Below are 27,854 nucleotides of genomic sequence, written 5' to 3'. Positions count from 1 at the left end.
GAGCTTTTTCTTCTGGTTTCAGGTATGTTTCAGAAAAAGAGTTATTATGAAAAGAGGAGGGACAAAGAAAATTGAAGTGTTTTGAGCTAATCAAGCAGGATTTGCTTCCTTGGTACGTATTACTGTTTTATGCTTATTACGCTCATTCTGAGTTTCCCATGTTTATTTTATTTCTGTGCTGAAGGCTGAGAGTGGACGAGGATGTGTCAAACAAGACTTTTCTGTGCCGAGAGTCTGTCAATTCCTGCACTGGAGGTTAAACTCTCTCTAGATTTGGCTGTGTGATTACACACACTTCTGTTGTGAAGCTAGATTAAGAACCCTGTCCGTTTGGTTTGCTATCCGCTTGGATCCACCAGGGGAGATAATAGCAGAAAGATGCTTTGGACTACTTCCTTGAAATAGTCTAGGCTATAAAACACCCCGTGCTTTAACTGGCTCTTCCTAAGCGAGACTCGTTTCCCCAGCTTATATTGTGAATACTGATAGTTGTTCCTGTAGCTAAAAGTATGAGAAACTATGATGCRGGGGCAGGAGTAAAGGCAGGGACTTCTCGGCTTCGTTACTGAGGAGTACAGAGCTGAGGCTCTGCTGTCACTGTGCAGCAGGCCTTCTTTAAGGCCTGGGAGCTCTACTGATGGAGACTACTAGGAAAATTCAAGGAAATGCCTTGGTAGCTTATGGGGCTGAGATGCAATGTTTTAATGCTTGTGATTCTCATAGACTCATTCTGTTCAACTGTCATGCTGCTGTGGGGTGTTGTGCTGGGCTGTGGCAGGGCTGTGAGTCCCTTCTCTGCGGGTGCACAGCGGCACACAGTGCCCTTACGCTGTGGGAGATGTCTGCACAAACGCTGCCTGAGCAGTGTCGTGCTGCTCGTCATAGGTTTTGCTCCACGCTCTGGGCCTTTTGCCTCTGGCTTAGCTGCTGCGCTCTCTGGTCGCAGGGAGGTCAGGCTGCTGCGTCTCTGCAGCCCTGGAGGCGAGTGCTGGGTCAGCCCTTCATTTCAGACTTCCCTGGGGCACTCCCTCTGTGACAAAGCTGCAGCCCTGGATTTTCTGCCTAATCATGCTGAAGTCCCTAACCTCGTCTGACACCAAGCTCTGGCGTCCTGAAAGCAGTGAGGAAAGTGCAAAGTCCCCTGTGGATTCTAATGGATTGAGCCTTCGTTCCTCAGCCCAGCCCATGTGTGTGGAGGGAGGTGTCTGTCCTGTACAGGGAGGAATGCGGGCTCGCTTGCGTTTGTAGAGTGAAGTCATGGCTAGAATCCAGCTCTCCAGTGTCTTGGTCTTGTGCCCTGGTGCCCAAAAGGTCTGCTTCCCTCCCCATCGCCTGGTGAGCGAGAGCGCAAGCTGGAGCTGCTCTGCTCTTGCAACCTCTCTCTGTTTAATTAAAGGATTGCTTTGGGAAGTGATGCACTCTTCACACATTCCTTGTTTAGTGTGAAGTGRAGTTCAAAGCCACGACCGTTGAATTGAAATGACTAGCTGCAGCATAAACGTAGATTTAAATGCCAGGCACTAATGTAATCCCTGGGATGCGTGTGGAATTTGCTGACACATCTCAACAGTTGGTGGGTATCTCACTGTGACCTGAGTGGCCAAAAACTTGTTATTTTGCAGTCTGCGCTGGTTAGGAAGGAGACTGGTCATCATCCTGTGTGTCTGGTTTTGCAGCTAACTCTTGGTTCTTCAGGACAATACTGGAGCTGACAGGGAGGACTGATGCATTACTGCTTTGTGGAGGAGCATGCTGTACTCTTGGTCCCTGTGCCACRTGCGTTTCTTTAGAGCCTGGGCTGTAGCTCTGTCTTTGAGCTGTCTTAGCATCCCTCACAGGCTTATTCTCACAGCCAGCAGAACCCTCTGCTCTTTATCTTGAATTCACAGGTAGTCTTGTGCCTCATCTGATGTGGCGCTGTGAGACTGCATGCTGGTTTTGAGGCTGCTTGCTGTTTCCTGGAGTTGATCTAAATGAGGGATGATTTCTGTGCTGTTGAAATGTGACAGTTTGCACCTGATTACTAGGTGCAAGACTGGCTTAGTTACTCTCAGTAAATTGGTTTTAGATCAATGTATTTGATTTTGTTTGAAAGTTGTTCGTTTTTTTTGTTTTTATTTTTTTTTTGAAGGAGTACAAATCCTTACTCTTAAATGCATATTGGGTTTAAAAACTATTTATGTTGCACTGTTGTGAGCTCTCTTGTTTGAACATTAGTCAAAAGGGGCAGAGCTTCAAATGAGGGATTTGATGATAAGTCAGATTTCGCTTAGAAAGATGTTTTATCCTTCCTAACTGGAAATAGTAGCAAATTACAGTTGTTTGACTTTCCCCCCACCCCTTTCCTCTCATGACTTTTAGATGCTTGAGGCTGGCAACGCTTTATCAGGTCAGCTTGTAGCTCATATGTTTGCAAGCTCTTGTTATTTTAAGAGCATCACAACTGCGTTTAAAATAACCTTCCTAGTAAAACTTGCTCGACAGGGGTATGGTCTGCACACGCAGGCTCTTATGAGCTCATTAGTTCTCTTAAAAATGAGCATGTGAGGAGCTGCAGCGTTGCTGCTGCGTGCTGCATGGCCTGCCGCGAGGAGCACCGGGGCAGAAGGAGCTCCGTTCTTCCACAAGCGCTTAGTGGGGACCGCAAAGGTCAGGGCGGTTGGTGTTCCTGCATGCTTGGGATGTGACATTTGTAAAGGCTTAGGCAATGCTCCAGCCGATGTCCCCAAGCTTGTGAGTGGGCTGTGCAATAATAAAAGGCACTAGCTAAATCATTGTAAGTGGGTGCAGCTGTATGATGGCTCTAACAGTGTGTTAGAGCAAAGCCGTGCCTTAGGAAGGAAGCTCTTCGCTCCACAGGCGTATTCCCTGGGGCTGCCCGTGGCCTGTTCCTCTTGTACTTCCTTGCTGGGAAGTTTTGCTGTAAAGTGGATGATAATGTGCTTTGAGTTTACCTGGTTTGAACTTTTGGGTTCTGTAAGGAAACACATTTCTAAAATCTCGTAGTATCAAGAATGCTTGAGAGTTGCTGCTCTGTTCCTGGGGGTCTTATCTCTGGGCCTGCTGAGTTGTTTTCTGATCTTGCTGGTGCGCTCCCCCCCCCCAACTCTTTCTGTTTCCTTTTATCTGTCCTGCCCTTGCTTTCTAAGGTCTTAGGTCTCCATGGGGAAACAGTGGCAATTACCATCTGTTGGCATAATACCCCCTGTGGAAGCTCCKTGATAAGCCCTGCCTTTTTCTTCTGCAGCTGCTGCTTCCCTTGTACCTGTAGCCCTGTGCCAGTCCAGCTACTTCTGCCCCTCTGTGGCAAAACTGATCTGATGTAGGGGGGAAATTCAGTACAGGTTCCCTCCACACCCTGTGGGGCTGGTTTCCAGCCGCTGCTTTTCCTGCTGAGCCATTAGTGCTGGCGGCAACCAGATCTGCCCTTTGGCAGCGCTACTGGCATCTCCTGGGTGCCTCCCTGCAGTACCTTATATGCTGGGTGCTACGGTTTTCAGCAGGGCCGCACAAGGTTTCTGCTGGCGTGGCTGTTACTAATGCTTTGTACTGCTGTGTCTGTGCTGCTATCTGATTAAGTCCCTTGTTACAGCTTCATTAGGACAAATCACTTCTATTTTTATGGCAGGATGATTCATTCATAGCTGTAAAGCTCTGTAAGAGAGGAGATATGAGTGATTCTCACTGGGGGCTGGGGTTGCAAGGTCATTCACAGCCAGGTGAGAGCACAGGCACTGGCACTGGCCAAGCTAGTACAGGACATGGTGAGTCTTCAGTGAAAGGAAACTGTGGGTGGGGGCATTGTGGACTCTTTCATTGACCCCTCCTCTCATTTTTGCTTTGTTTTTTTCACATCTGCCCCTGCTGCTCTGCCAGGATTGCGTAGAGATTCAAGTACGCTCGTGGTGTGGGTGCATCAGAGAGACAGTATGTGGAAGCCAGGCTTAGGTCACTTATTTACTGAGGGGAAACTTGATCTGGGCAGGTTGTGGTATCTGAGCTGCAGCCTCTTTGCTTTGTGCTAATCGCTGTGAATGTCACAACACTGCGGAGTTGTTTGCTGGGTGCAGATCAAGTAACACGATACAACTTAATTTTGCACTGTGTGTGGGATTCCCATTCCCGGGGCCACGCAGTGTGCTGTGCTGCTTGCTGTAGCTGCAGAGAGTTTGGAGCCCTTTTGGGCTGCAGCTCGCAGAAGCATGTAGCTGACCCATGACTTGTGCAGCAAGATGCCTCTGATGCTCCCAAGGAAGTCTCAGGTTTTGCGGGAATGCTTGGCGTGGCTGTACAAGTGCTATTGGCAGAACAAGGTGACTTGCAGCTGAGGGTACCCAGTCCGTAACACGCTGCAGGGCCTTGCAACCGAATGAGGCTGGATGTCAGTTGGATTCTCACACTTGTCGCCCTGCTCAGCTTTGTACCTGGCGCTGGTACTCAGCAGGGCAGAGAGCCCATTCTCTGAACGAGGTTAGCACCAGGTATCTCAAAGTGTGATTGCAACAAGCTCTCTTTTATGCTGGTGCCCTAGTCACAACAAGCAGAGAGAGGCCAGAAGCACTGCCAAAGAAAGTGTCCTTGGGTTTACAGAATCCCAGAGACATCCCTGCAGCCTTCTGAAGCGAGAAAGGACAGCTGGACATGTGAGACAGTAGGAAGCACAGCATGTGCACGGCTATGGATGGTACAGTGTGGAGCATACCAGATCCCTGCCATGCCTCCTTTCAGAGCTTGGCAAGGTCAGAGCTCTCCTTGTGGACGTACAGCTCCTGTAGGATCCTGCGTGGGGTGTTCACACCTCGTGCAGCGGCCCCAGCAGCGTCTGATTGGGATGCTGCTGACCTGATTCGAGATTGGGGGGCCTAATTCACAGGTTAAGCAGGTTTTGTGGGTTCCTGCAGGCAGTTCAGGCTTGCTGGGAGGTTTCTGTGGGGTGCATGTCTGTGCAGCGTGTGTTTCTGTCCCTGCAGTGGGCCCGAGTTGCTGTCGTGGTGGTGTGCAGCAGCCATGGCATCTAGTACCTGCCACTTAACTGTGGTAGGCCAGCCTTGGTTTCTGGGTGGGAAAAGCGTATATTACAAGAAAATTAAGAGAATAAGTGGTGGCTGATACTCTGCTTATCCTTTTTCTTTTATGCTTGCTTTTTAATGTACAAACTTGTGAGAGCTGAAAGGTGGAAAGCGAAAGAAAGCCAGTAATTCAGCCTGCTTAGGATACAAATTCTTATCGCAGCAGTATCCAGAGGCCCTCCAGGCATGTGTTAAAGCAAGACAAATGTCTGGCACATGGATTTGTTTCCTTTTTCCCCTTTCCCCAGGCAAAAGGATCAAACAGGTGTGGTGCAATAGTTTGTTTTAGGAGGATTTAGGGTGCTTCATCTGTGCAGCTCTGTGGTCTGCCAGTTGCTCCTTGCAAGGGACTCTTCTGTAGGATTGCTTTTCGGAGGAAGTATGGGTACAGTATTGCCAGACTGCTGTAAATGATGAGATGTTTTTGTTAGAATAGCCCTACTTTCTATTTTGCTCATTGCCTTCCAGTTCCTGGGCTGTAAGATTCACTCAGCTCTCTCTGAGCTTTTCTGTAGGGTCACAAAAATAAGAAACTTCTTTTTAAAAGCAAGAGCTGAGCTTCTCACGTAATTGTGTGACCTTTGGAGCTGAGGTTTTAGGAAAACAAACACAAACAGGCATTTTAGGGCTTGTAGTGGAGTCAGGAGAGCTGGCAGTGGAGCGTGCTAAGTAATTTGGAGAGGCAAACCCATGTGAATGGAGTCTGGCTGTCGCACCAGGTCTGAAGCAGGCGAGCAAGCTGCCTTTCCTTGCAGCCAGGGTTGCTGTTTTGTGACTGTTGCTTTGCAGCACTGGCTGGCAGCCAAGGAGTCCTTTTCATTTATAAAATAAATGCTTTTGTGCAGACAGTCCTTTTCCCAGGGCCCTCTGTAAATTGTCTTTCCTTGCATCTGGTTTCATGTGAGATGTGGGCTCTTTATTTGACTTGGGCTCTGTCCCAGGAGACCCTCAGGGAGCCAAGTGGAGAGATGTGTTTTTTCATCCTGCCTGGAAAGCAGCTTGTTTTCTTCCCCATTCAGCAGCAGAGCTGGGCATGGCCCTCGAGACCTCATGGTGTCCGTGGTGAGGCAGAAGAAATCCACACAGCCAGCTCCGCTCCAGCAAGTTGGCTAGGCTGCAAGGAGAAGTCATGCTACTGAAATAGAGGCTGCAGCGTGTGATCTGTGTGCAGCTTGGCCAGCCTGTATTTTGACTGTAGAAATAGCCAGCTTTGTTCTAAGCTGCCTTTTCCTTTCTAAACAAATGGGTAGTGAGGTTTGGGGAGCAGGGGAAGGAGTGAATGCCTTTGGGGGGGGGGGATGGAGCAGCTGGACAGACCCTCTYATCCCGGTAGCTCTCCTGGCTCCTGGCTGGGGCTGTCTGTTGCCTTTCAGTGGTGGCTGAGTTTCGTGGCTGACTTTGCCTTTACCTTTGCTGCCTTTGGCTAGGACCGTACGACACTAGCGACCAGCTGGTGTTACGAGCCCTCCAGCTGGACAAGATCCTACCTCTTTTGTCTCGCTTGGAGCCAAACGCTGAGGCCTCAGTGGCAAGGGCCTGCCCGAAAGACATCATAGATGGAGGATTTGGCTGGCTGCCTCTGGGAGAAACCACTGTCTTCCTGCTAGCCCTTGCTTTGCCCCAGAGCAGTCCCTGCTCCTGCTGGGACCAGGAGCTTTGCCATGTGGGCTCTGCCAGGGTAACAGTGCCTTTTGTGCTGTCTCCTTTGTTGCAGGCCAGCAAAGATGCTGCTGTAAACAACTGACTTCCTCTTCTGCGCTGGCGTTTGCCTCCTGTGCTATGGCTCTACATGGCCTCTGCAGGGCCAGAATGCAATAACCCAGGCCCCAAACAGGAGAAGAGCTTCAGACTTGGGTCAGGCACCCTGCAGGCAGAGAGAGCCCTGCAGTGCCGGGCCTGTCACCTCACTCAGCAGCAGGTGAAACCTGTCTGGAATATAAAGGGGAAGCATGTGAGTACTTTCCAGGATCACAGCCTGCTGCTCTCAGGGATCAGTCCACAGCAATCTTACTTCTTGTACCCACCATCATTATGTGACACACACCGTAGTGAAAGCGCTTTCCCAAGCCTGCCCTTGGCCCAGCCCTGCCTGGATCTCAGTGGGAGCACTCTGCTCTATCGGCGCTCCTGCCTCAGATCCAAGCCCTACAAGTTTCCTTTCCGAAGCTCCCAGGATACCAGCTCTGCCACACGAAGAGCGATGTCCTCCTTGCTGATGGAGCCCTGCCTGTTGCCTGCACTGGCTGAGGAACGCTCTGGGTCTGAGGCAAAAGGCTCTGCCCTTGGCTCACATAAGCAGGCTTCCAGCTCATACAGACCAGTGCTCAATAATAACTCCTTCCTACGGCCAAGCAATACTCAAGTGCCTTTGCCGCAGTCACCAGAAATCAAAAAGCTGAAGAATACCCACAGTTTTCCTGCCGTCTCCTGGCCCCACCCTGGGGATGGTGGCGACTGCTTCCCTGGCAGCCTTGTGAACAGAGCGGTGAAAAGCAGCAACCTTGTTTTGGAGCAAACCACCATCCCCTCCCTGACCCCTATGCCCAGCAGCGTGATCTTCCGGAAGGACCGTCGCTCTTGGCCCCTGGAGGGCACTGAAAGGAGACTGCAGAGCTTAAAGGACAAGCAGCCAGAGATCAGCCTCACAGACACTGTGCAGAAGCTGGCTGGACAGATTACTGTGAGGAACAGCTTTGGACATGAAGTCGGAAGCTCTCGCCTTATGAACATGGGCAGCCTGTCCAGTAGGAAAAGCCGGTGGGGACAACACATTATAGCCCAGCTCACCCCAAAAGAAACCATTGCCCCCCTGAACCTGGAGATGGGTAGCCATTGCCTTAATGGTAACTCAAGCCTTATAGGCACCGATGGTGCCGTCGTCTGCACTAAACGAATCAGTGTTCATCTCTTAGCCTCACGCACTGGCTCCCCCAACCACAGCACTGACTGCCGGCTTGTGAATATACTGACCCTGCACAGTGGGGACCAGGCAGCAAGAGCAGAGTCTCCACACCTTGCTGCTGTCTCTGAAGTAGCAACTCAGATTTCCACTATCCAACTGGAGAAAGAAGGGAAATGCTCCCAGGCTGTGCTGCCAGAAAAGCTTGAGTAARTAGAGCAGTTGGGGAGGAAAGGGGTCATGGTGAGATTTGTTGGCCTGGTCTGGGCTTTGTGTTTGTGCAGGTCGTGAGCTGGGAGAGACTACGCTGTGAGCGCTGCTGGGGTGGCTGTAAGGGCAGTCACGGGCTGCATTCGTGAGCAAAGCCCATTTGCTGCATCCTGGCGCTATGGGATCCTTCCTTCCACTCCCAGCTTTACACTGGCTTCTTGGGGTAGCGCCAAGCCCTTTCACCTTCTCCCTCAGCCCCAGCTTCCTTGGTGTGGCTGCTCCTGACACAACATGGCAATATTGTGTGGTGGCACTGCAGCCTTTCCTCTCTTCTGGGGAGGAAAGGAGCCTGGAACAGGTTCCCTAATCCTTCTGCAGCTCCCCTCTTCTTGTAGCATTCCTGCTCTCCTACTGCAAGGCACCTTTCTCCTGACTTCCCGTGCTCTGAAAAGGCAGTTCTTGGAACATGACCAATACCTCAGGTCCCCAGGGGAGATACCCTTCTAGCTAACTCCGTAGTTGTGGAGCCCTGCTTGCTGTGGTAATCTCTGCAAACAGACGTGTATTTCAGGTGAAGCCTACTGTCAAGCCAGTTCCAGCAAGGCTTCTGCTGGGCAGAGGCACATGACAGTTGTGTGAGATGTGGGACCTTAGTGTGTAAAAGAACATGGAAGTGATGCAGGATCGGGGGTCTGGGCTAGCAGACTTGGGTAGCACAGGGACACAGCTCCTTTCCCAATCCTTGGGAAGGGGGAAAGGATCATACCTTGAAGAAATGCAGAAGCAGAAGATGAGGAGCACGAAAGGATGAGAAGGTGACCTTCACAAGATGCTGCAGAACAAGACAGCTCTTTCTGCGCATCTGTGGATAGTGACCAGCAGTTAACAGCAAAATTGCCAGTAACTGTGTGATCCCATGGATGCTGAGGCTTTGATCTTCCTCTGGCCAGGAAAGCATTGAGGGAGGCAGAGCTATGGCTGATGGCTGCTGTGGTGCTACCATCAGACACACTCTTCCAGCAGGATGCGGTGCTACCAACTGACACTCTCTCCCAGCAGGGTGAGCTGTGTCTCTTTCCCTCTGGCTGCTCTAGAAAATACTCTCTTATGGGGTGCCCAAGTCCTTTGCATCTTACCAACTGCAAGGGGCCATACTAGCACCCAGGGTGAATGCTTGTATGTCAGCACAAGGGAGGGCAACACTCTCCCTTGCCTTCTCACCCATCACGTGCTGCATCATGGGCTCYTGGTCTTTTGGTCTGGGAAAGTACGTGGCCACTGCCTCTAAGTGTGATGTTGTTTGTTCCAGTGTTACTGTTGGGCAGTTGCCACTGGAGCTGAGCCGTCCTGAGGAGGATGCGGAGGAAGAACTTCCTGATGGCTTGGATGAGAGCTGCAGCCAGGAGGAGGAAGAAGAGGACAGTAAGTGCTGGTTCCCCAAGGGAGGCTGTACTCCGTGCCTTAGTGAGGCAGGGAAGCACAGGGGTATTGGTGAGTGAGATGTGAGCACAGTTGCCCTCCTGCACTTGCCAAGGGCTGTGCTCAGGGCAGCAGTACTTTTATCGTGTGGGAGAGCTGGACACGGTTCCCTGTCTTGCATTCTTGCCTTCATTTTGAGGTGACTTGGAGATTCCTGCTAAATTGCTTTTGGACGTAGTGCAGGGAGGAGTTACGGACTCCACTGGGGAACAAACTAGCTATCATCCTGCTCTGATACTTGTCCAGCTCCTCTGTGTGCAGGGCTGTCAGCTCCCCGCTCTGCCCTGTGTCTTATGCCGCTAAGATGTGGATGAGACTTGGAATCAAGGTTTGKAGCAGCTGTGAAGGGTCTGTCTCCAGGAACATTTTCTCCTCCTCTCTGATTAACTCTGTATACGTTCACTCTCCAGGGAGACCAAATCTGAGTCTCTCCCCTCCTGCAGGTGAATCAGATGCTTCCTCTGTTGCCGGTCTGTCACCTAATGGCTCTGTGGCTCTTATTTCCAGGTTAGTAGCTGTAATTTGTGCACTGCAGCATGGTATCCGTGTCCAGACTTGTGCATCTTTGCCATCCCTGCTGACAGAGGGCAGCTGTAGCAGGCAAGGGAGTGGAGTGGATAAAGAGACAGGCTTCTCAACCAAAATGATTTTTTACTACCCTGGAAATCAAAGCTTATCTCTCTTTCTGCAGACTGCAGCCTGCAAAATGCTGAGGGCACATCCATCACAGTGAAACAGGGGTCTCAGTTTCACCGCAACTGCCAGTCACTGGGTTAGGCTTGCTGGATTAAATTGGGATCTTGCCGTGTCATTGCCTTGCAGATGAACTGGAACAAGGGCCTCCTGGGCGAGAGATTGCAATCATTCCCTGGGGTCTTGTCTCTCAGCTTGCATCCTAGAAATAAGTCCTGGAGCCTGAATTTTTCTTTAGCCTTTGCAAAGGGGTTTCTCTGGGGATGACTGGTCTGGTGAAGGGGTCATCTGGGCCCTGCCCCTGTGGCTCCTGACAGACCTCTGGGGGAGCTGTTTTGACCATCCAGCAGTGGGAGCTGGTCCTTGCAACTGTCCCATTCATGCACAAGGGCCACCTTGGGCTTGCTTTCTGCCCAACAACTTGTTGCTTTCCATCATGCTGTAACTTACTTGGGAGATGGGTAAGGCTTATTGTGAGCGAGTGTCAAACGTCAGGATGCTGCATGGCCTGCYGAAACAGCATGAGTTGGAATGACCTCCACTTCTGGTGGGGCTTCGCTAGTCAGCCTGCCAAGGCATCTACCGCAGCAGGTGTGGGGAAGCAGTGCTTCAGTCAAATGCCCGCTGGAGTGGAGAAGACTGGGCTTTCCTAGGGATGTTGGCCACATCTCCTCTGTGGGCTAGGCTCCCCTTGAAGCCTCTGCAGTGGCTTCCTGCCTTTTTGGTCTCTGAGCATACATGTGAATTTCTGGATGCTGGGACATAAAGTGGCCCCTACGTGACTGTACATGCKAGTGCTCCAGGTGATGGCACTAAGCACTGGACCTGGCTCTGTGCTTGCTCCCTGTGCTGTTTCTCACCTTGTAACCAACTGCCTACTGCTTCTCCTCTCCTAGGARCTGCATCAAGTGCTTGACCCCACCAGCTGAGGCTCAGGAGCAGGTGCTCAAACCAGCTCTTGTCTGCAGTTTATTCCCTAATGTGCCTCCAACCATCTACTTCAGTACTCGGGACGAGAGAGGTGAGCTGGAGTCTGTTTCCTTGCAGTGGGATAAATATAAATACAAAACAGCAGTGCCAGTGCACAGCCAGGATCTGGCAGCTYGCCTTCACCCCTTCCATAATGAGACCCAGCACCACTGTGAAACCAAAGAGGAGAGTAAAATTATGGTGGCTCCTGCAGCCTGGAGCATGAGTGAGGCTGCTGAGACAGGTATGACCAAGAACAGCATTTGCAGCAGCATTGGGCATAAATGAATGATTCAAGATCTCCCTCAGTTGTGGGATCTTCTGCTCCATTCCAGTTCTGTTAGAGGGTGGTATGCAACTCCCTTAAAGACCTGGCCTCCCTTCAGGCCTGAATGATTCATGGCTCTTGTATCAAAACAGAGGAATTGCTCTGGGTGAGAACAAGTCTCAGATTTCCAGCAGGAACATGAATGTGCCATTTCTGGGCTATGTGATCCTTGGATGGGGCTTCTGCTGTGTCCCATGGCCTACAAATGCTCATGCACATGTTCAGGATGGGTGTAGCTGTAAAAACATTGGGATATTATGCTTGTTTTCCTTCTGTCCTTAACTCTTYGCCTTCCTAGTGGAAAAGCTGCCTTGGGAGCAGAGGAAGCTGCTGCGATGGAAAATGAGCACAGTCACRCCAAACATAGTGAAGCAAACCATTAGCAGGTCTCACTTCAGAGTCAGCAAGAGTAAGTTGTTGGAGGCTGGCAGCATGAGATTTGTTATGTTCTTCATTGCTTCCAGCCCATGGATGTGAGAAGGAAGGGTGCCTGCAAAGAGCAGAACTGGGGCAGTACAGGCTGGTCAGTGCAGGACACTGGTTCCCATGTCTCTGTGTATACACACCTGTGGTCTCCAAGCCCCAAGGGTCCTGGCAGTGCCCACTCTCCATCTTGGCTTCTCTGGCATGGGCAGCAAGGCTGTAACTAGGAGCTGTCAGATCTGGCCCAGGGGCAATGAGGATAGCATGTGAGTGTGCTATGACTTATTTAGGCTGTGCCTCGAGGTGGTACCTCTCTGAGGCTGACATTTGCCCAGTGCCAACCTTGTACCACTGTCTGTCCCTTGTCCCTGTGGTCTTGCAGTGCAGAGGGAGAAACTATCCTTCTCTCTGACTGTAGCTGGGGAGCTCTGTCAGGGTTGAGATCTTGTTGCTAGAGGGACATGAAAGAGGAGGCTGGAGTACCACTGAGCTTTCAGAGCTTGAGTGTGGCCCGTGGCCTTCTGACAGTACTTACGGGGCTCCTGTACGTATTTATTCAGTTGATTTTCCCACCTCCCACCCTCCCYTTGGAGGGGCTGGGGGGAGCGTAGCAAGATAAGCAGAGGAAGCATTAGGAAGTCCTGCAGTCCTACACCTCCCAGTGCTTTGTAGCTCACTGCTTCATTCACCTGCTGTAAAACAGGGATTTAAGGGTGCTCTGCTGGCACTGCTGGGGGATTGAAACGAATCTTTTGACATTGTGCCGGTTCAGTCCACTACACCAGTYATGTTTGCAGGGCTATGACCCAAATGGTGTACTGAATCACAGTGACAGCCTTTGGTTTATCACTTTTGCAGTAGCTGGCATGATTGCTTTGTGCTTTCACCACACAGTGTACCTGGCATACTTCTGCCAGCCCGAGGAAATGGGCTGCTCCTGGGTTGAGAAGGTATTGCAGGGGGCAGTGTGCTTGATCAGACTTTTCTGTCTTCCCTGCAGAAAGCAATGACTGGCTGGGCTGCTGGGGCCACCACATGAAATCTCCCAGCTTCCGAGCCATCAGGGAGCACCAGAAGGTAGGGAATGTTCTGGGCTGGCCTCCCTCACATGCATGTGGAACATATTTGGAACAGTTTGGATGCCCCTCTCTTCAGGGCCAGGCATCTGCTGTGCAGGCTGTCTGTGTAGAGTCCCCTGTCACAGTGTGGCAGCTGGTATTCCTATGCTGGGAGGTGAGCCCAACAGATGGGCACAGCCAGGAGCAGTGTGGAGACTCTTGTAGACTGAGGCTGCAGCCAAGCTGTGTTCACCTGTGAGCTCAACTAAATCTGGTTAATGTTGTCTAAAGCAGTCTTTTTCTCTAGCAAAACTGCGCAATAGTGACCAGGTGAAGCCAGTGCTCTCTYCACCAGTGCAGCCAGAGCCAGAGGTCAAGTGTGGACTACAGAAAGCATGGGGTTGGTACATACTTAGGGAACACTTGAGGGTCTGGAGGTTTGTTATGTATCACACATGCATGTTCTCTCTGGAGAAGTGGTGTTCCAAACTGAACAGTCTGGAGGCAGCACTGGAAGCTAGCAACCTCCAGCCCTGTCGCTGTCTTAGCGTGTCGTATTTCTGTCCATGGTATTTGTGGTGCATTGAGTTGGATGGAGCTCTGGCACCCAGTTTAGAAGCAAGCAGGCAAACTACTGTGGTAGAGGATACTGCAAACAACCCCCTCCAAAGGAAGCTGAAGGGCTGAGGGTTAGTGGCCAGGTGCTGATTAGACATCAGATGTGACCAGGCTGCAGCTGCTGGCTCCATAGCCGGGGTAGGGCACTGTGTAGGTGTTTGTCACTGCAAAGCTTCAAGATCAGATGGGTCCTGCCCTTATGTGGTCCTGAGAGAGGATCAGGGAGGAGTGTTASCATGCTCTGGGCAGGTGGTTTCGYGAAGGATGTATTCCCTGGCATTGGAGCAGCAAGGGGAGAAAAGGAGATGGGGACAGGTGGGGAGAGATCACCATATCTCTGTTCCTTTTCAGCTAAACCACTTTCCTGGTTCGTTTCAAATTGGGAGAAAGGACCGTCTGTGGCGCAACCTGTTGAAGATGCAGACTCGCTATGGGAAGAAGGAGTTTAACTTCTTCCCCCAGTCCTTCATCTTGCCCCAGGACATAAAGCTGCTGAGGAAGGCATGGGAGGAGGGAGCTAGCCGCCAGAAATGGATTGTGAAACCAGTAAGAGCAAAGCAGAGTTCAGTCCCCTGTCCTGATACAGCTGTAGGGAAAGGATGTGATCCCCCTCCTGTTTGTGTCTCACAGCCAGCATCAGCGAGAGGCATTGGCATCCAGGTCATCCACAAATGGAGTCAACTCCCCAAAAGGAGACCACTGCTGGTGCAGAGGTGAGTGAAGGAAAGCAAGGTGGGCTGCTAGGCTGGGATCTCCTAGTGTTTCATCTCTCTCTGGCCAGATATGGCCAGCAAGATCTGATTTGCCTCTGGAAATTTCTCTATTGCATGGGTGTGACGCTGCTGTCCAAGGTATGGCTCCATCAGCTGCAAATTGGAGTCACAGAAGAGCTGCTGACTGTGTAGTCTTTAGAGGTCTCATGTACAAAATGGCTCTTAGGCTGGCTTCACAGACTTTTCGGAGCAGCTTCAGTCTGGCAGATGATCCAACTTCAGCTCTGCTGTGATCCCCCTCCCACTGCTTTTTGTTCTGGGGTTTGATGTCTTTGAAGGCAAGTGAACTTTCTCCAGTGCCTGCAATCACACTAGAAGCAGAAGCTCTAGGGAAAGAGATGGGAATTCTCAAAGATTTGTTCTTATCCAAATTGGAACTGGTTAGTAAGAGCCTACATGTACATGGAAATTGGTCAAAGGGTTTTCTTGTCTTCCTAAAAAAAGACTTTCAGAATCTCCTTCACCTTTTACAGAAAAGTGAAATAGCTCATCTTCATTTTAGTGGAAGTTCTGGGAAGTTCTTGTAAGGACAGGAAAAAAATGCTTGGTGTTAGGCAGGCTGTGGGAGTTCCTGTATTGGTTTGTCTGTTCTCTCTGTCCCCCCTCCTATGTAAGTGAAAGGTTTTCCCATTGAAAATCTTGAACCCCTTTTGGCTTGGGAAGGGGGTGAATATTTCCAGCTGTTTCTGCTCACTAAACCAAGCCATCTAGGAGTCTGTGGGCCACTGAATGCCTTAGATGTTCCTGAATTTTGCAGTCAGTCTTGTAAAGGAACTTCTGTGCCTCAGACCTGGAAAAAATCTTTTCAACATGAGACTGAACAGGAAGGAATACTGTTAACATGCCACAGGGTCTCCCCTGTATGTGGGAAAACTTCTTTCTCTGTCATCTGGACTGTGATGCTCTTAACTTGGAAAGGCTGTACAAAAGGGCTTCACCTGCTCTCTGAATGGATCACTGCTTGTGCCAAGCCTTCTGTCGTAGGGGCTAGAGACGTGCCTGCACAGAGACGTCATAACCCTTTCCTGCTGTCTGCTTCCATTTGCAGATATCTGCACAAACCCTACCTCATTGGCGGGAGCAAGTTTGACCTGAGGATCTACGTTTATGTCACTTGCTATGATCCCCTCAGGGTCTACCTGTTCAAGGATGGATTGGTTCGCTTTGCTAGCTGCAAGTAGGTTGTGTGGGGAGAGCAGTGCTGGGCAGCAGGAGGGCTGCCCAGCTCTAGACCATATGTGGCTGTGTTACTAGCCTCAACTGGGGCAGGAGGCAGTCACTGCATATATGAAGCACTAGCTTCCTTGCTAAGAAAGCAGTTTGAAAATGTGGGGCTATTCTGGGTGGTAGTGTTGAGAAAGAAAGTGGGAGGATGTCTAGCTCATCCACCTTTCCTAAAGCAAGATCGGGTCAATGTAAAGCAATTCTTAAATGCGCTGTSAATGCTTTGTGCTGGGTAAGAGCTGGAATACTAGAAGCTGGTGTATTTCTTCCAGCGTTGGCCGTTGACTTAATAAAATACATTGCCTTGGGCTGTTACAGTTCTGTCAGCACTTTTGCTCACTGGTGTTTTGGTTTTTTCTTAAAGACTTACTGTGAGGGAAGATTGCATGCCTCTGCCCCTAGGCAGTGTGCTCTATGCATGCTTCATGCTTTGTCCCGTCAGCCCTGGGCCAACAGCAATAGAGATTGTGGAGGAGCACCTTGCTCCAGGCACCCCGGGGAAGCCTGCAAGGCAACAAGGCTTATAGGTGGCCAAGAAGAGAGGTAGTGTCCTAGATGAGAACTGAAATTCTGCCTGCCTTGTTGGCCTTGGGCAGCCAGTTCAAACTCAGACTTGCTTGTGCTCTTATCTCCTGCAGGTATTCCTCCTCGATGAAGAGCCTCAGCAACAAGTTCATGCACTTGACCAACTACAGTGTGAACAAGAAGAATACAGAGTACAAGTCCAACTCAGATGAGACTGCTTGTCAGGGACACAAATGGTAGGTGCTGCAGGGGCTTTCAGGCCGCAGGGCCATCACTGTCTTGTCATTAAGTCAGCTGCTTTTTCGGTACTTCTATCCAAAGGTTGAATGTACTTCCAGTATTATCTACTCCTGCATGGGGAAGCTGAGGCACAGAGGGAGCAGAGTGACTTTTGTGTAGATTAGCATCAGTAGAATCTGGATTCCATGCATGGCTTACTGGAGATCTTCTCTGTCCTGTGGGTGGTACCTTCAGGTTTACCTGCTGGTCACCTGCTTTACCTCCCAGGAGACCGGCACATCCCACGAGGGACTGCAATGGATCAGCAGGCAGTCCTGGCCCCTGTGTTCTGCCTCAGGCCAGGTCACCCATGGGAAGCTGCCATTTCTGTGGTTTACCCTGGAGATTACTCTGGTTTCTCCTGGCTTGAGTCATCCTGTCCATTTCTACTTGGGTTGCATCCCACACTGCCTGTGCATGTACTGCTCTCTGATTCAAACTCTGCTCTCATCTGTGTGCATTCATTTTCTTGCCCGAGGTAGTTAAACTTGAGTCTGATTTCAATATTAGAACTTTAATTGATAATTCTTATACATAAGCTGGCTAGATGAGAGCTTCTTGCCATTTTGCCCCTGATTTCCCATGGAGCTAGAGCTCCATGTGGTGACAGTTCTGGTGCAGAACTGATAATTTGTGTGCTAGTGGTGTGAGTGGTAAAGAGCACTGAGGAGCAGCAGCGCTATTTCTAGTTACCTCGGAAGAGGGCCGCAGTCTCGTAGGGGTTCTGTTCCCTGCTATGCATTGGCAGACCGGCCCAAATCTCCAGATACTTATCCCTCATTCTGTGGTAGTGTTTGAACTCTTTTAAAAATAGTGTGGGATAGAGTTCTCAATTCATGGACCTGTGGCTGGACTACTTCACTTTAAAGGGGGCTGCAGAAGATAGTTTGCTGTAATAGGCTTGCTTTCAATGGCTTAGATTTGCTGTGCAGTTGTCTGTTTGTCAGCTGGGACATTGGGAAGGGTCTGCTGTCCTCTGGCACTCGAAATCCCATGGGGCTAGCATTATGTGGATTTTCAGTATCAGCAGGCGAGTCAAAGCTGGCTGCTCCCACATTAAAGATGAGTGACTGTAATCAACTCCATCTTGTATGCAGGAAGCGTGACCTTTGGATTCCTGGCCATTAGCCACATGGTCTCATTTGAGCAACATCTGAGCATCCTTGGCTCAGTGTCAGGGCAGCTTGCAGCACTTGGTGTGGTGTGGGAAACTCCTATAAAAGCAGAGACACTCCCCCCACCATCATTTTCTCCTGATTTTTTTTCTTTTTCTCACTTTGCCTTTACCCAAACCTTGGTGAAACAGCTTTAGATAAAAGATTTATGGGGACATTGATGGATTCCTGCTGAGCTGCTTTGCARTGCTCGTGGGGAAGGCTTGCAGAAAGGGGAGGTTTGCTGAGGACACAGAGGGCGGGGGAAGAACAAATCTGGGGCTGACATACCCTGCTTGTGCTAATTTGGGACCTGATACTCCAATGCAGGGACAAATTTAGGACAGATTTATGTTTCTGGTGGCTTGGCCCTGCAAGGTCAGCATCCAGGATGGGGAGGGCAGCAGCCAGGAGTTGAGTGATTTGGGGACTGGCAGAAGGATGGCTGTGCTTCGAAAAGGTGGGAGATGAACCCTTATTTGCTGKCAAAGGAGGGCTTTGTCAAGACTCCCTCTGTTTTTGCTCCTGTAGCGGTGCTGTGCTGGGCAGAAAGGGGCTACAAACTATCTCCTTTGCTTTTTCTCTCCCAGGGCTCTCAAAGCACTCTGGACTTACCTGACCCAGAAGGGAATTAATAGTGAAGCCATCTGGGAGAAGATTAAAGACATTGTTATTAAAACCATCATTGCGTGAGTCCTGGCACCCCTTACCCTTTGCCTGGCTGCGGTGCTGCACTCTGGCACCTCTGACTATCCAGTCTTGTCTCAGTTTCAGTATTTCTCTCTAGATCCTTCCATTCACTTTGTTTCTTAAGCTCATGCTGCAGCAGCTGCAAGGGGTAAATAGAAATGGGTCAAGATCCTGGCTCTAGATGGAGCTTTGGGCAGCTTGATCTAGCTCTGTTGGGCTTGTCTCACTCTGATAGCACTGAACAGCCCATGGGGGTGTGTTTGCTCTGTGACATGGGGCCCTCTCTGCATCAACAGCTGAGAAGCTGCTTTGCCCTTAAATTTCCTGGGTCTGCCTGCAGTGCAAGGGTAGGTGGGTGCAGAGTACCCGGCACCACTGCCCAGCTTTCCTCTTGCTCCACTGCTTGGGCAGGGTGCTTGAGAAGAAAGGTTCCCTGCTGCTGAAAGAATTTTGTGTTCAGAGATGGATCCTGCAGCCAGAAGCTGYGGGCAGCTGTAGGTGGGGATGCTCAGGATCTGACACTGGATCCATATACGATGCAGCAGCAGTTCTCCCTGCTTGCGTTGGCCTCTCAGCCCATCTGTTCCCACAGCAAGTGGCCGCGTACGCTCTCAGAACCAGCAGTGTGCTGTAAATAATCAAACCTCTGTCTGGCAGTTGGAAAAAAGCTTTCTTCCTTGGCCTGCAGATCTGAGCCCTATGTGAACAGCCTGGTGAAGATGTATGTGCGGCGCCCATATTGTTGCCATGAGCTRTTTGGGTTTGATATCATGCTGGATGAAAATCTCAAGCCCTGGATCTTAGAGGTCAACATTTCCCCCAGGTAAAGCTGTTCCTGCTCTGAAATCTGTTTCTCAGCCAGAGCAGGGGTGGATAATGGCTGTTTTTTTTTTTTTTTTTTTTTTTTTTTTTTTTAATAAAAACCACAAAGTCAGTTTGGCCTCTTACGTGCTCTGCACTGTGTCCTGAAAGACTTTGGGCTCTGCACTGTGTCCTGAAAGACTTTGGGCTTTGAAGCCTCCCCCTGCAGACTGCAGAAGCCAGAGTCCTCCCTGCTGCAAAAGCAACATCTTTCCACAGCTCAGAAACCTTTATTGGGCAAATTCTAGTTAGCATGAGGGAAAAGTATATTAAAAAATAAGGCCAGGGAGGATGTGTTGTGTGGCAAATGGGTGATACCAGAGATTTCTTCTTTGTGTGGGCTGAAGTGATCAGTAGCTCCAATGCCTTGTGCACCAGTTTTGGTTTCATGGGCAGGGCTGGGAGCTAAGTGTGTGCAAGCACAACCTCTCCCATCCGCCTGGGCCTGAATTGGACACAGAGCTATGATCCCAGACAGGGCTCTGGGGCTGGATTTGCTGATTTCCAGTAACCCTCTGGTAGGGGGAAGAGAAATGAAACGTTTCTTGTAGGGAGTCCCTATACAAAGAACCATTTCAGGATTTTTCTCCCTGTCTCGTGGCTGTAATGTTTGTCACGAGGCAAGGGACACACTGGGTTTTGTACCCAGTTGGTATTAACCCACAGAATGATCTCAGCACCATGGGGCTCAGCAGCTCCACTCTAGCACACTGTGTTTCTTCCTTCCTGCAGCCTCCACTCAAACTCCCCACTGGATGTGAGCATCAAGGGGCAGATGATTCGGGACCTCCTCAACCTCGCTGGCTTCGTTCTGCCCAGCGTGAACGATATAGCCTTAAGGCCAGGAAGTGGAAGCAGCTCTACCCTCAGGTCAGCCCACTTCTCTGTCTGGGCAACAGGGCAAGGTGAACTTTTCTCATGAGGATTTTATTTAGGGGATTGCTTTCAGCACAGTAGACACTAGTTTYAGTGCTGTGGAGAGCCTGTGTTTGCTGGAACTTCAGCTATGGGTCTGAGGGACTTGCTTGCATCATTGCCTGGGTATCTGGTTCCTGCAGTCTCTTCAAGGTAGGAGGATTGTGCCAGATCTGTGAGTCCATAATTGGAAGAGAGACCAGAGCCATTTGTGCTTGCTGTGCAGTTAGTCATGTCGTGCCTTCTCCTCCTTCCCCTTGCCAGAACTAATATGATGCTGAGCTGCATTGCCTCTCCGTGTGGTCAGAGGGCTGGCTGTGCTGGGGTTGGATCCACTTATCCCATCCCCCAGGGCTGCCTTGCTGCCTCCTTGAGCAAGTTGAGCAGCTGTTATTTTGCAAAGGACAGAGATCCTTGTTTGTTAAGCAGGACAGTAGGTGTCCAAGGCTGTAGACCCATGGGTATGGGTATGCACAGTCTGACTTGCAGCCAGCATGACTTTCTTACATAATGCTCATTCTTGAGCACTGTCCACCCAGGCACTACTGGAAGGTCCCTGTTGCTTTTGTATTTGTGTGTTCACAGCTTGGGCCTTTACTGGTTCCAGACCTGACAGTGGGGGAGGGGGAACCAATTCTGTTCCCTGCAGTAGGGGGGGTTCTGGCTCACTGAAGGGGCTTCTTGTTGAGGTGAGCATCATCACGTAGTGATGTATGGGCGTGTAAGCAGACGGGACTCTTGCCATSTGCCTGCCCAGTGCCCTCAGCAAAGGGAAAAGCCTCAAGCGCGGGCCCGTTCCAGCTCAGGGAATTCTCGCCAGCTCATCTGCGGCGCTTTGATCACATGCTCGTTTGCAGCTTGCAACAGAGGTGTTGAAGGGCAGGTGTCCTCATAGGGACCTGCTGRGGATTAACCAGATCCTTAATATGATTCACAACATGCATTACTGGAGTTCTTGTGTCCAGGGACAAGCTTGCTTAACAGTATTTCCTGTCCTAGGAAGAACATGAAGGGATTTTTTTTTTTTTAATGGGCATAATTCTAGTAGATTTTGGTGTGCTTCCTGAGCACCATGCAGCATAGCCTTGAGGATCTGCTTTCACTATTTTCATTTGTACAGTACTAACCATTTTTGCATCAATTGAACAACTTYAGTTGTATGGATGCAAGTGTTAAAAGGTATTGGACAAGTATCTCCTGGACTCTGGCATTCCAAAATGATTTAACTGAGTGCTTAGAATAGTTTAGACAGTTGCTGGTCAGATCTTACAAAAAGGCCAGAATTTCCTGCAGCATGTGGAGCTGGAGCTGAATTTGAGTTCTTGGATGTAGCAAGAAAGTTTTTTATCTAGCAGCTCTCCCCTTCCTAGTACTGAATCCAGGCCTGTGTTTAGAGTTAGAAAACTGTTCCAGGGGGAAGGTAAATCCAAAATTCTACCAGGCTTCAGGTACTCCATATTAGTTCATGATGTGTCTTTGGCCTKTCTGCCTCCTACCTGGATGTGAGGTGATCCTTCAACTTTTGGATGAAGGAATGTTGTAGTGCCTTAGTGAGGGGTTGGTAGGGCCTTGTCTTTTGCCCTGGTACATCCTCCCAGGTCCTGTGCTGAGGCATAAGGCAGGGGGTGCTWCACTGACCTCGGAACTAACAAAATCCATGGAGAAAGTGTTCTGTTCTCTACAGCATCTTCCTGAAGGTGTCAGTGCTCTCACAGAAATTTTTGAGAACAGCCCTGCTATGATGGGGCTCTGCCTTGTCCGCCTAAATACTCTACTGGGTCTTCTTATGTCCTCAGTCTGGGCAGTGCTGCGAAGGAGAAGCCCAAGCCAGCCTCTGAGCTTCTCACRGCGGAGAAGATGAAGAGAGCATATTACTTGACACAGAAGGTACCTGACCAGGTATGATACCATCTCCTCTGATACTTGCACCATCCTACCAAGCCAATGTCCCAACTGGTCCCATATATATATTCCTTGCTCCTTTGCAGATTGTGCCCCACTTTGGGGACAGCCAGATGATGGGGACCATTTGGGCTCCAGTGGGTTACAAGACACATGGTCAGAAATAAGACAGGTTTGCTTAAACCWCTGCTGTTCTGGCTTCTCTTTGCTTTGAAATGGACCTATGCTGAGGGGTACGTTACCCGTTGCCCCCGAACAGGGTATGAGCACCACCTGTTTCTCTGTATGATGCTGTGCAACTCTCATAGCATTTGCCTGCAGACTCTGTGCAAGGTAACAGGGACACTTGTCTTGTGTGCAAACTGGCAGTTGCTGTAAGAGGTAGGACTGCAGAGCTGGGGCTCTCTTCAGCTCTGTGCAGCATGGATGTCACCAGTGAGCCTAAATTTCTTTATTCTCCCTGTGTTGTCTGTGTCCCAAAGGTCYCAAGCACATGAATATCTCTGCCTGAAAGAGTTTGGAGATTGAGGAGGTGCGAAGGGGGRTTGGCAAAGTATAGTTCACTTCTGATCCTGGGGTGCCTTTGTCTGCAGGATTTTTATTCTTCTGTCTTGGACATCCTGACTCCAGATGATGTTCGTATCCTGGTGGAGACAGAGGATGAGTATTCCCGGCGTGGGCAATTTGAGCGGGTGTTTCCCACCCACATCTCCATGCGGTACCTGCGCTTCTTTGAGCAGCCTCGTTACTTCAACATCCTGGCGACTCAGTGGGAGCTCAAATACTACTTGAATAAACATAAAGGTAACTGAGAGCCTGGTGTGGTTACCTGAGCCTGAAACGCTGCCTGTCTGCAGTAGTGGGAGACTTGTGAACTGTGCTGAGCAACATTAGCTTTAGAAAATGTGTTCTGCTCCCAAACTGCTTCACATGTGAGGAAAAACTTGTTCTGAGTTGATCATAAGTGCTGACTGCCCCCATGTACTCAGCACCAGGAGTTGCAGGTGGCCTAGGCTTTTCTGGTCCCCTACTTGAAGCAGGCTGGATTCTACCTTGAGCCTGTAAATCTGATCCTTATTGCATACCTCTGCCTTCTTTAAAAGGAGAAAATGCTCGAGTCATTGGGTTTGTTCCTTAAGGTATTTTGTGAAGTGAAGGGAAAATTGGGCCTGTTTGCCTGGTCTCCTGTTGCTTTCTAGTCTATGAAAAAGTATCTGCGTGCACAAAGGAGAAAGGAGGATTTTTCCTAAGCAGTAGGAATTTAGCTGTCACTTTCACCTTTTCTGGACAGCTCTGATCCAGTAAGAACAGTCCTTTAATGAGGCTTAACTGGGCCAGACCAATTCCTTCTTGCTCAGGGCTGTCTCTGTCAGGGCAACTGGAAAGGCTATTTTGTAAGGAAGAACTAACAGAGCTCCAGCGTGGGATGTTAGAGAACTTGGTGAGGGAGGMAAAAAAGACGGTAGACTGGAGCTTTCTAGTGCACGTCTGATCTAGATGGAAAGGTTTCTGAAGGCGCTGACTCTCTGCTGAGCTTGCCATATGTGGGCTGCTAGTCTGACTTTAAAGCAGAGTGGAAAAAATACTTTTGTCATTTCTCACTGCTGTTTAATCAAATATGAAAGGGGTCGGTAACAGGCTCTCACAGAGAGATAGTAACCTCATAGCCCTCTCCAGCTGCACTGTCAGTGCGTGTCTGTCGTTTGTCTCGCTAATACCTTTGCTGGATCCTCTTCTGTCAGCTGGAGGAAAGATCTTGTCATCGTCCTCACTGAAGTGCCGCCCTGAGCTTTGCTGCTAAAGCTGGGAGCCTTGTTCAGTGCTCTAACCTGGAAAGCAGAATTGTTCCAACGTGATGCTGCTTTTCATCTCTGAACAAAACCCCCGTCTTCCTCTGTGTACTTTCCATTCACATGTTCCATGTAATCATTGTTTCTCCCTGGACAGCAAGGTGCAAAACGCTGTCTGATGTATAGAGCAGGGCTATCCTGCTCACCTCAGCTCCCAGGATATGGTTTTTTTCCAAGGTCCYGGGGCTTGCTGAAAGGTCAAAGAGGAACAGTTTAACTGGGCAACAAGGATTCCTCCTATAGCTAGAGCTCGTATCGTATAGCAAAACCACAGTAACCCCAGCTGGACAGCATCAAGTTCCTGGCCCTTGCTTTGCTAGTTCTTAAATCTCAAGGCAACTTAGCTTGTGGGGTGGTTCTAAGAATCTTTAAAAAGAAATATGGAAGGCAGCAGTCCTGTATTTCTCAAAGTTGCGTAGTTAGTAGATGGCAGGGAGCTTGGTTGTACTGGAGACAGCTAGGAGGAGGTGGAACAGGTCTTGGAGGAAATGGAGCTTGTTCACTGCAGCTAGACACATGGCTGTGGCTCAGAGTGACCATCTCTGTGCTCTGGAGCAGCACGTCTTGTGTGTGGAGACCATCTCGAGAGATGGGCATCTGTGTGCATTGTCAGCGAAGTTGGCCTGTGCCAGCCTTGCCCTCTGCCAGGGATGGAGAACAGGTCTCAGCCCAGGCTGCACAGGCCATGTCGAGACCTGTGCGCRTTCATGTGGCCTGGATGGATCAAGTGCAGGGAAGAGACGACGTACTGAGATGCTGCTGTTTATAGGTGCAGGGATGAGGTACCCAAGCTGCTCTCCTCTAGGAAAGAGGTCGATGACAGCAAAGCTGCTCTACATTTGCATTGTAGAAAATTCCTCCAGTGCAGCCCAAATCAGCTGCTGCTGTTGGCAGGCATCAGGCTCAAGGGGACAAGCAGTCTGGTCTAAATTGGCAAATCCTGTGTTGCCCCAGTTTCCCTATGTAGCTGAATGCTGCACGGCGTGGCTGGCTTTTTGGGATCAAGACGGACGCCACAGCAGACCACGTGCTAACATTCAGTGGTGTTTACTTGTACAAAAGGTGAATGCCCTTAATTTACCCTGTTTGCTGTGACCCAGGCCACGTGTTCAAGTAGTTAAGGCATGGCACGTGCTGCATGATCGGTTCCCTCCTGTGTGGTGTTCTTGTGTGTGCTAGGCTGGGAGGACGCAGCTCAGCTCAGATTTTGTCCTTCATTCTTGTTTCTTGTTTGTTTTTCCACTTTCCAGGTCTGGAGCTGTTGAGGAACTGGTGTGTCAAAGGATACCACACTGGGGCAGGGACAGATTTGGCTCGGATGGTGAGTTTGGCTATGGGTGAGCTAGAGAGAGGTTGTTCTTTGTCTGCTCTGAAGTTTAAGAAGGGGAGCAGGAAGCACAATCTTCCTGTTGCCAGGTGCCCCATTACCCTGGGGAGTTCCTGGCTCAGGGGCAGGCAGAGAGGGCCTGTAGCGCTCAGACATGCTTTTGTGCTTGTTTCATTTCCTGTGAATCCTGTCCTACCTGCGTTAGTGCTGTTCTTCCCCCTGTGCCAGGGCGTTCCAGGAGTCTAGGAAAACCCATTTTCTATCTCCCTCCAGTGTGAAGTCCACTCAGTAAATCAGATCTGCAAGTACTTTGCATCTGAATATCCTTGGGTGCGCTAGGCACAGCTCCAGATATTTAGAATCTGATCTGGCCTATATTTCCCTCTGTGAGGGGACAATCTCCGTCTGTCACTCCCGTGCCCTAGAACAGGCTCATACAGTGAAAGAAACCCACTCTTTTGACCTCAAGATGCACTGCTCCCACTTGCAGCAGAGGGACTTGTTAAACATAGAGTAAAGGCTGTTATGTTTGCTATTCTGGGAACAGACTGGTGGCAGTGACAATGTAGGGCGGTGGCAAGGCAGTTTAAGCTCAAGAGCGCTAGGGCAGCCTCTGGCAAAGCCCAGCCCGCTTGGAGCGTGGCAGAGTAAGGGTTTTTGCAATATGTCGACAACTTGAGTAGCCACTTGCTTGACTTGATTGATCCTCCTCCTGCAGTGGTCGTTGCCGAAGTCTTTCTTCCTCCAGAAAAACAACGTTCAATCAAATGGCTTCAGCAAACTGGAACTGGGCAGGCTGAGGTGAGTTTGCACTGGCTGTGATGTGCCTGATGTTTGCAGGGTAGCTTTAGGACTGGTATTGTGAGAGAGAATGGTCACCAAGGAAAGCAGTTTTGTTTAGAAGGAGAGGAACAGGTTGACTTAAGGGGTCTGAGCCTCTCCTTTCTGGATAGGCAAATGGTAGGATTGGCAAGGTGTCTACAGTACTGGACATGTCTCCTTGGCACTGTATGTCCAGTGCTGATGGGAGTGAGGCTGGAGGGGAATAGCTGGGCTGGATAATATTTGGTGAGCAGCTGTTGTGGGCAGGACATGCAGATGAGATGTTCGCTGGAAGGGACCTGCAGCACCTCTGTGGGCTCTAACACGGCCAGCAGTGAGCAGGGACTCTCATGAGACTCTATTCTCCTGCACGGGGCTGGGAGAGCAGTGAGGCTTGCTGGGCTGCTACACTTGCCAGCATCCCTAGGCAAAGCTGGACTGCAAAATAGGCGCTGCAGGCTCTCTCAGATGAACCCTCATTCTCCAGGACAGGCACATCACTGGTCTCTGGTGTTAAGGAGAAGGAAATCCCTGCTCTTGTGCCTGGGACAGGATGCAGTTGGCTTTATGTGCAGCCGGGGAGATCAGCCTCTCGCCCTAATGTCTCCTCACTGTCTTGGATGTCTGGGGTAATTGATGCAGGCATAGGGGAGCCTGGCAGCCCTGTTTTCTGAGCCTGTGTGTGGTGATACCACAGGTGGGTGTTGCACCATGCCCCTTTTGATCCTTTTCACTGTTCCTAAGTAGCATGGGGTCTCCTTTCTTCTGCAGCAAACTGCTCCCTTCAAGAGATGATGAGGACCCCGCGAGAAGCCTGGAGCCCAGCTCTACACAGAGTTTACCTCTCAACAAGTGCACTGATGGAGCTGACCAGAAATCTGCTGGCTGCCTCTCAGACACTACCCTGGTGATGTGATTAAGCAGCCACCGTCCCTCCTTGGGGACACCTGAACCTACCTCAAAGGAAGAGACAGGAGCTAGCTCCAGAGACCAAGGACTGTGGGAGCCCCTTGTGCTGCATGCTTGTTCCTGGGCTGTTTTTAGAGAGGGATATTTTACTGGGCAAAGGAGAGAGAGCTGTTTAGCTTCAGATTTTTAAAACAAAAGTCTCCAGATGGCAAAGCCTGGGGAAGTGTGGTTTGTCTGGCCTTTGTCTTAGGCTTTTGTTAAAGCCTGATGTGGTGGCAGCTTCTTTGCTGCGTGGGAGCTGGCTGAGCTTGGAGTCAGCCTGGCCTTCCCTTTCCCCACCAGCACASGCCGAGCCCTTGCTTGGCTGTGTCACTGTGCACTAGTCCTGAGCTGCTGGGAGCCCAGCAGAGCTGGAATCTTCTCTGGCTTCACTGCAGCCTGGCCCCAGGGTAGAGACTGGCAGCCCCAGGAGAAAGAGGCACCCTGGTTCTCCTGCCACCAGTCAGCTCCTCTGGGAGGAGCGGGGTTTGAGACTTAATTGACTTGGTTTATCTTTTCGGAAAGCCTGTGCCAAGATCCTTCCCTGCTGTCCTCCCCCAGCTTCAGGGCCTGGAGGAAACCTCAGGCTTGCACGTCACCACTGCTCGCTTGCAGAGAGAGGCCGCAAACACCAGTGTGGCCACCATCTGTAGTGGGGCCAGTACAGCTGCCCGGAGGGAGCATCCTCACAAGGCTCTTGGCGCTCCTGTGTAACCCTGCAACGTGTGCACAGGTGCCACAGGCTGGTGCTATTCTTGTGGGCTCTGATCTCTGTTTCCCCTTTGTTTCTCAAGGATCTCCATTAAAGTTTAGTGCTCTCAGCTGTTCTCATGGTCTT

General features: G+C 50.3%; 1 protein-coding gene across 5 annotated transcripts; it reads left to right on the top strand.

The window, feature by feature from the left end:
* Positions 1–27,837, top strand: TTLL4 (tubulin tyrosine ligase like 4). Of its 5 annotated transcripts, none has more exons than XM_085310935.1 (19): positions 1–112; positions 6,784–8,177; positions 9,488–9,600; positions 10,068–10,164; positions 11,247–11,371; positions 11,946–12,056; positions 13,071–13,147; positions 14,098–14,292; positions 14,377–14,459; positions 15,568–15,696; positions 16,382–16,504; positions 18,292–18,390; positions 19,080–19,214; positions 19,985–20,122; positions 21,964–22,066; positions 22,663–22,873; positions 25,170–25,240; positions 25,965–26,047; positions 26,840–27,837. In XM_085310935.1, exons 2-19 carry the CDS (start codon positions 6,859–6,861, stop codon positions 26,982–26,984), a joined length of 3,357 nt encoding a protein of 1,118 aa, XP_085167061.1. In that variant the 5' UTR covers positions 1–112; positions 6,784–6,858; the 3' UTR covers positions 26,985–27,837. The 5 variants fall into 5 exon arrangements, with proteins under 5 accessions (XP_085167061.1, XP_085167064.1, XP_085167062.1 ...); XM_085310936.1 differs by lacking the exon at positions 1–112 and adding an exon at positions 2,599–2,649 and having other exon boundaries at positions 26,843–27,837; XM_085310934.1 differs by lacking the exon at positions 1–112 and adding an exon at positions 2,600–2,649.
* Positions 27,838–27,854: the final 17 nt, after the last annotated feature.

The sequence above is a fragment of the Rhea americana genome, unplaced genomic scaffold (genome assembly GCF_003343005.1).
Source record: "Rhea americana isolate MKP2758 unplaced genomic scaffold, rheAme1 scaffold_33, whole genome shotgun sequence".
Classification (NCBI taxonomy): domain Eukaryota; kingdom Metazoa; phylum Chordata; class Aves; order Rheiformes; family Rheidae; genus Rhea; species Rhea americana.
The sequence above is the reverse complement of the archived record's forward strand: the minus strand, read 5'-3'. Positions and strand labels throughout refer to the sequence as shown.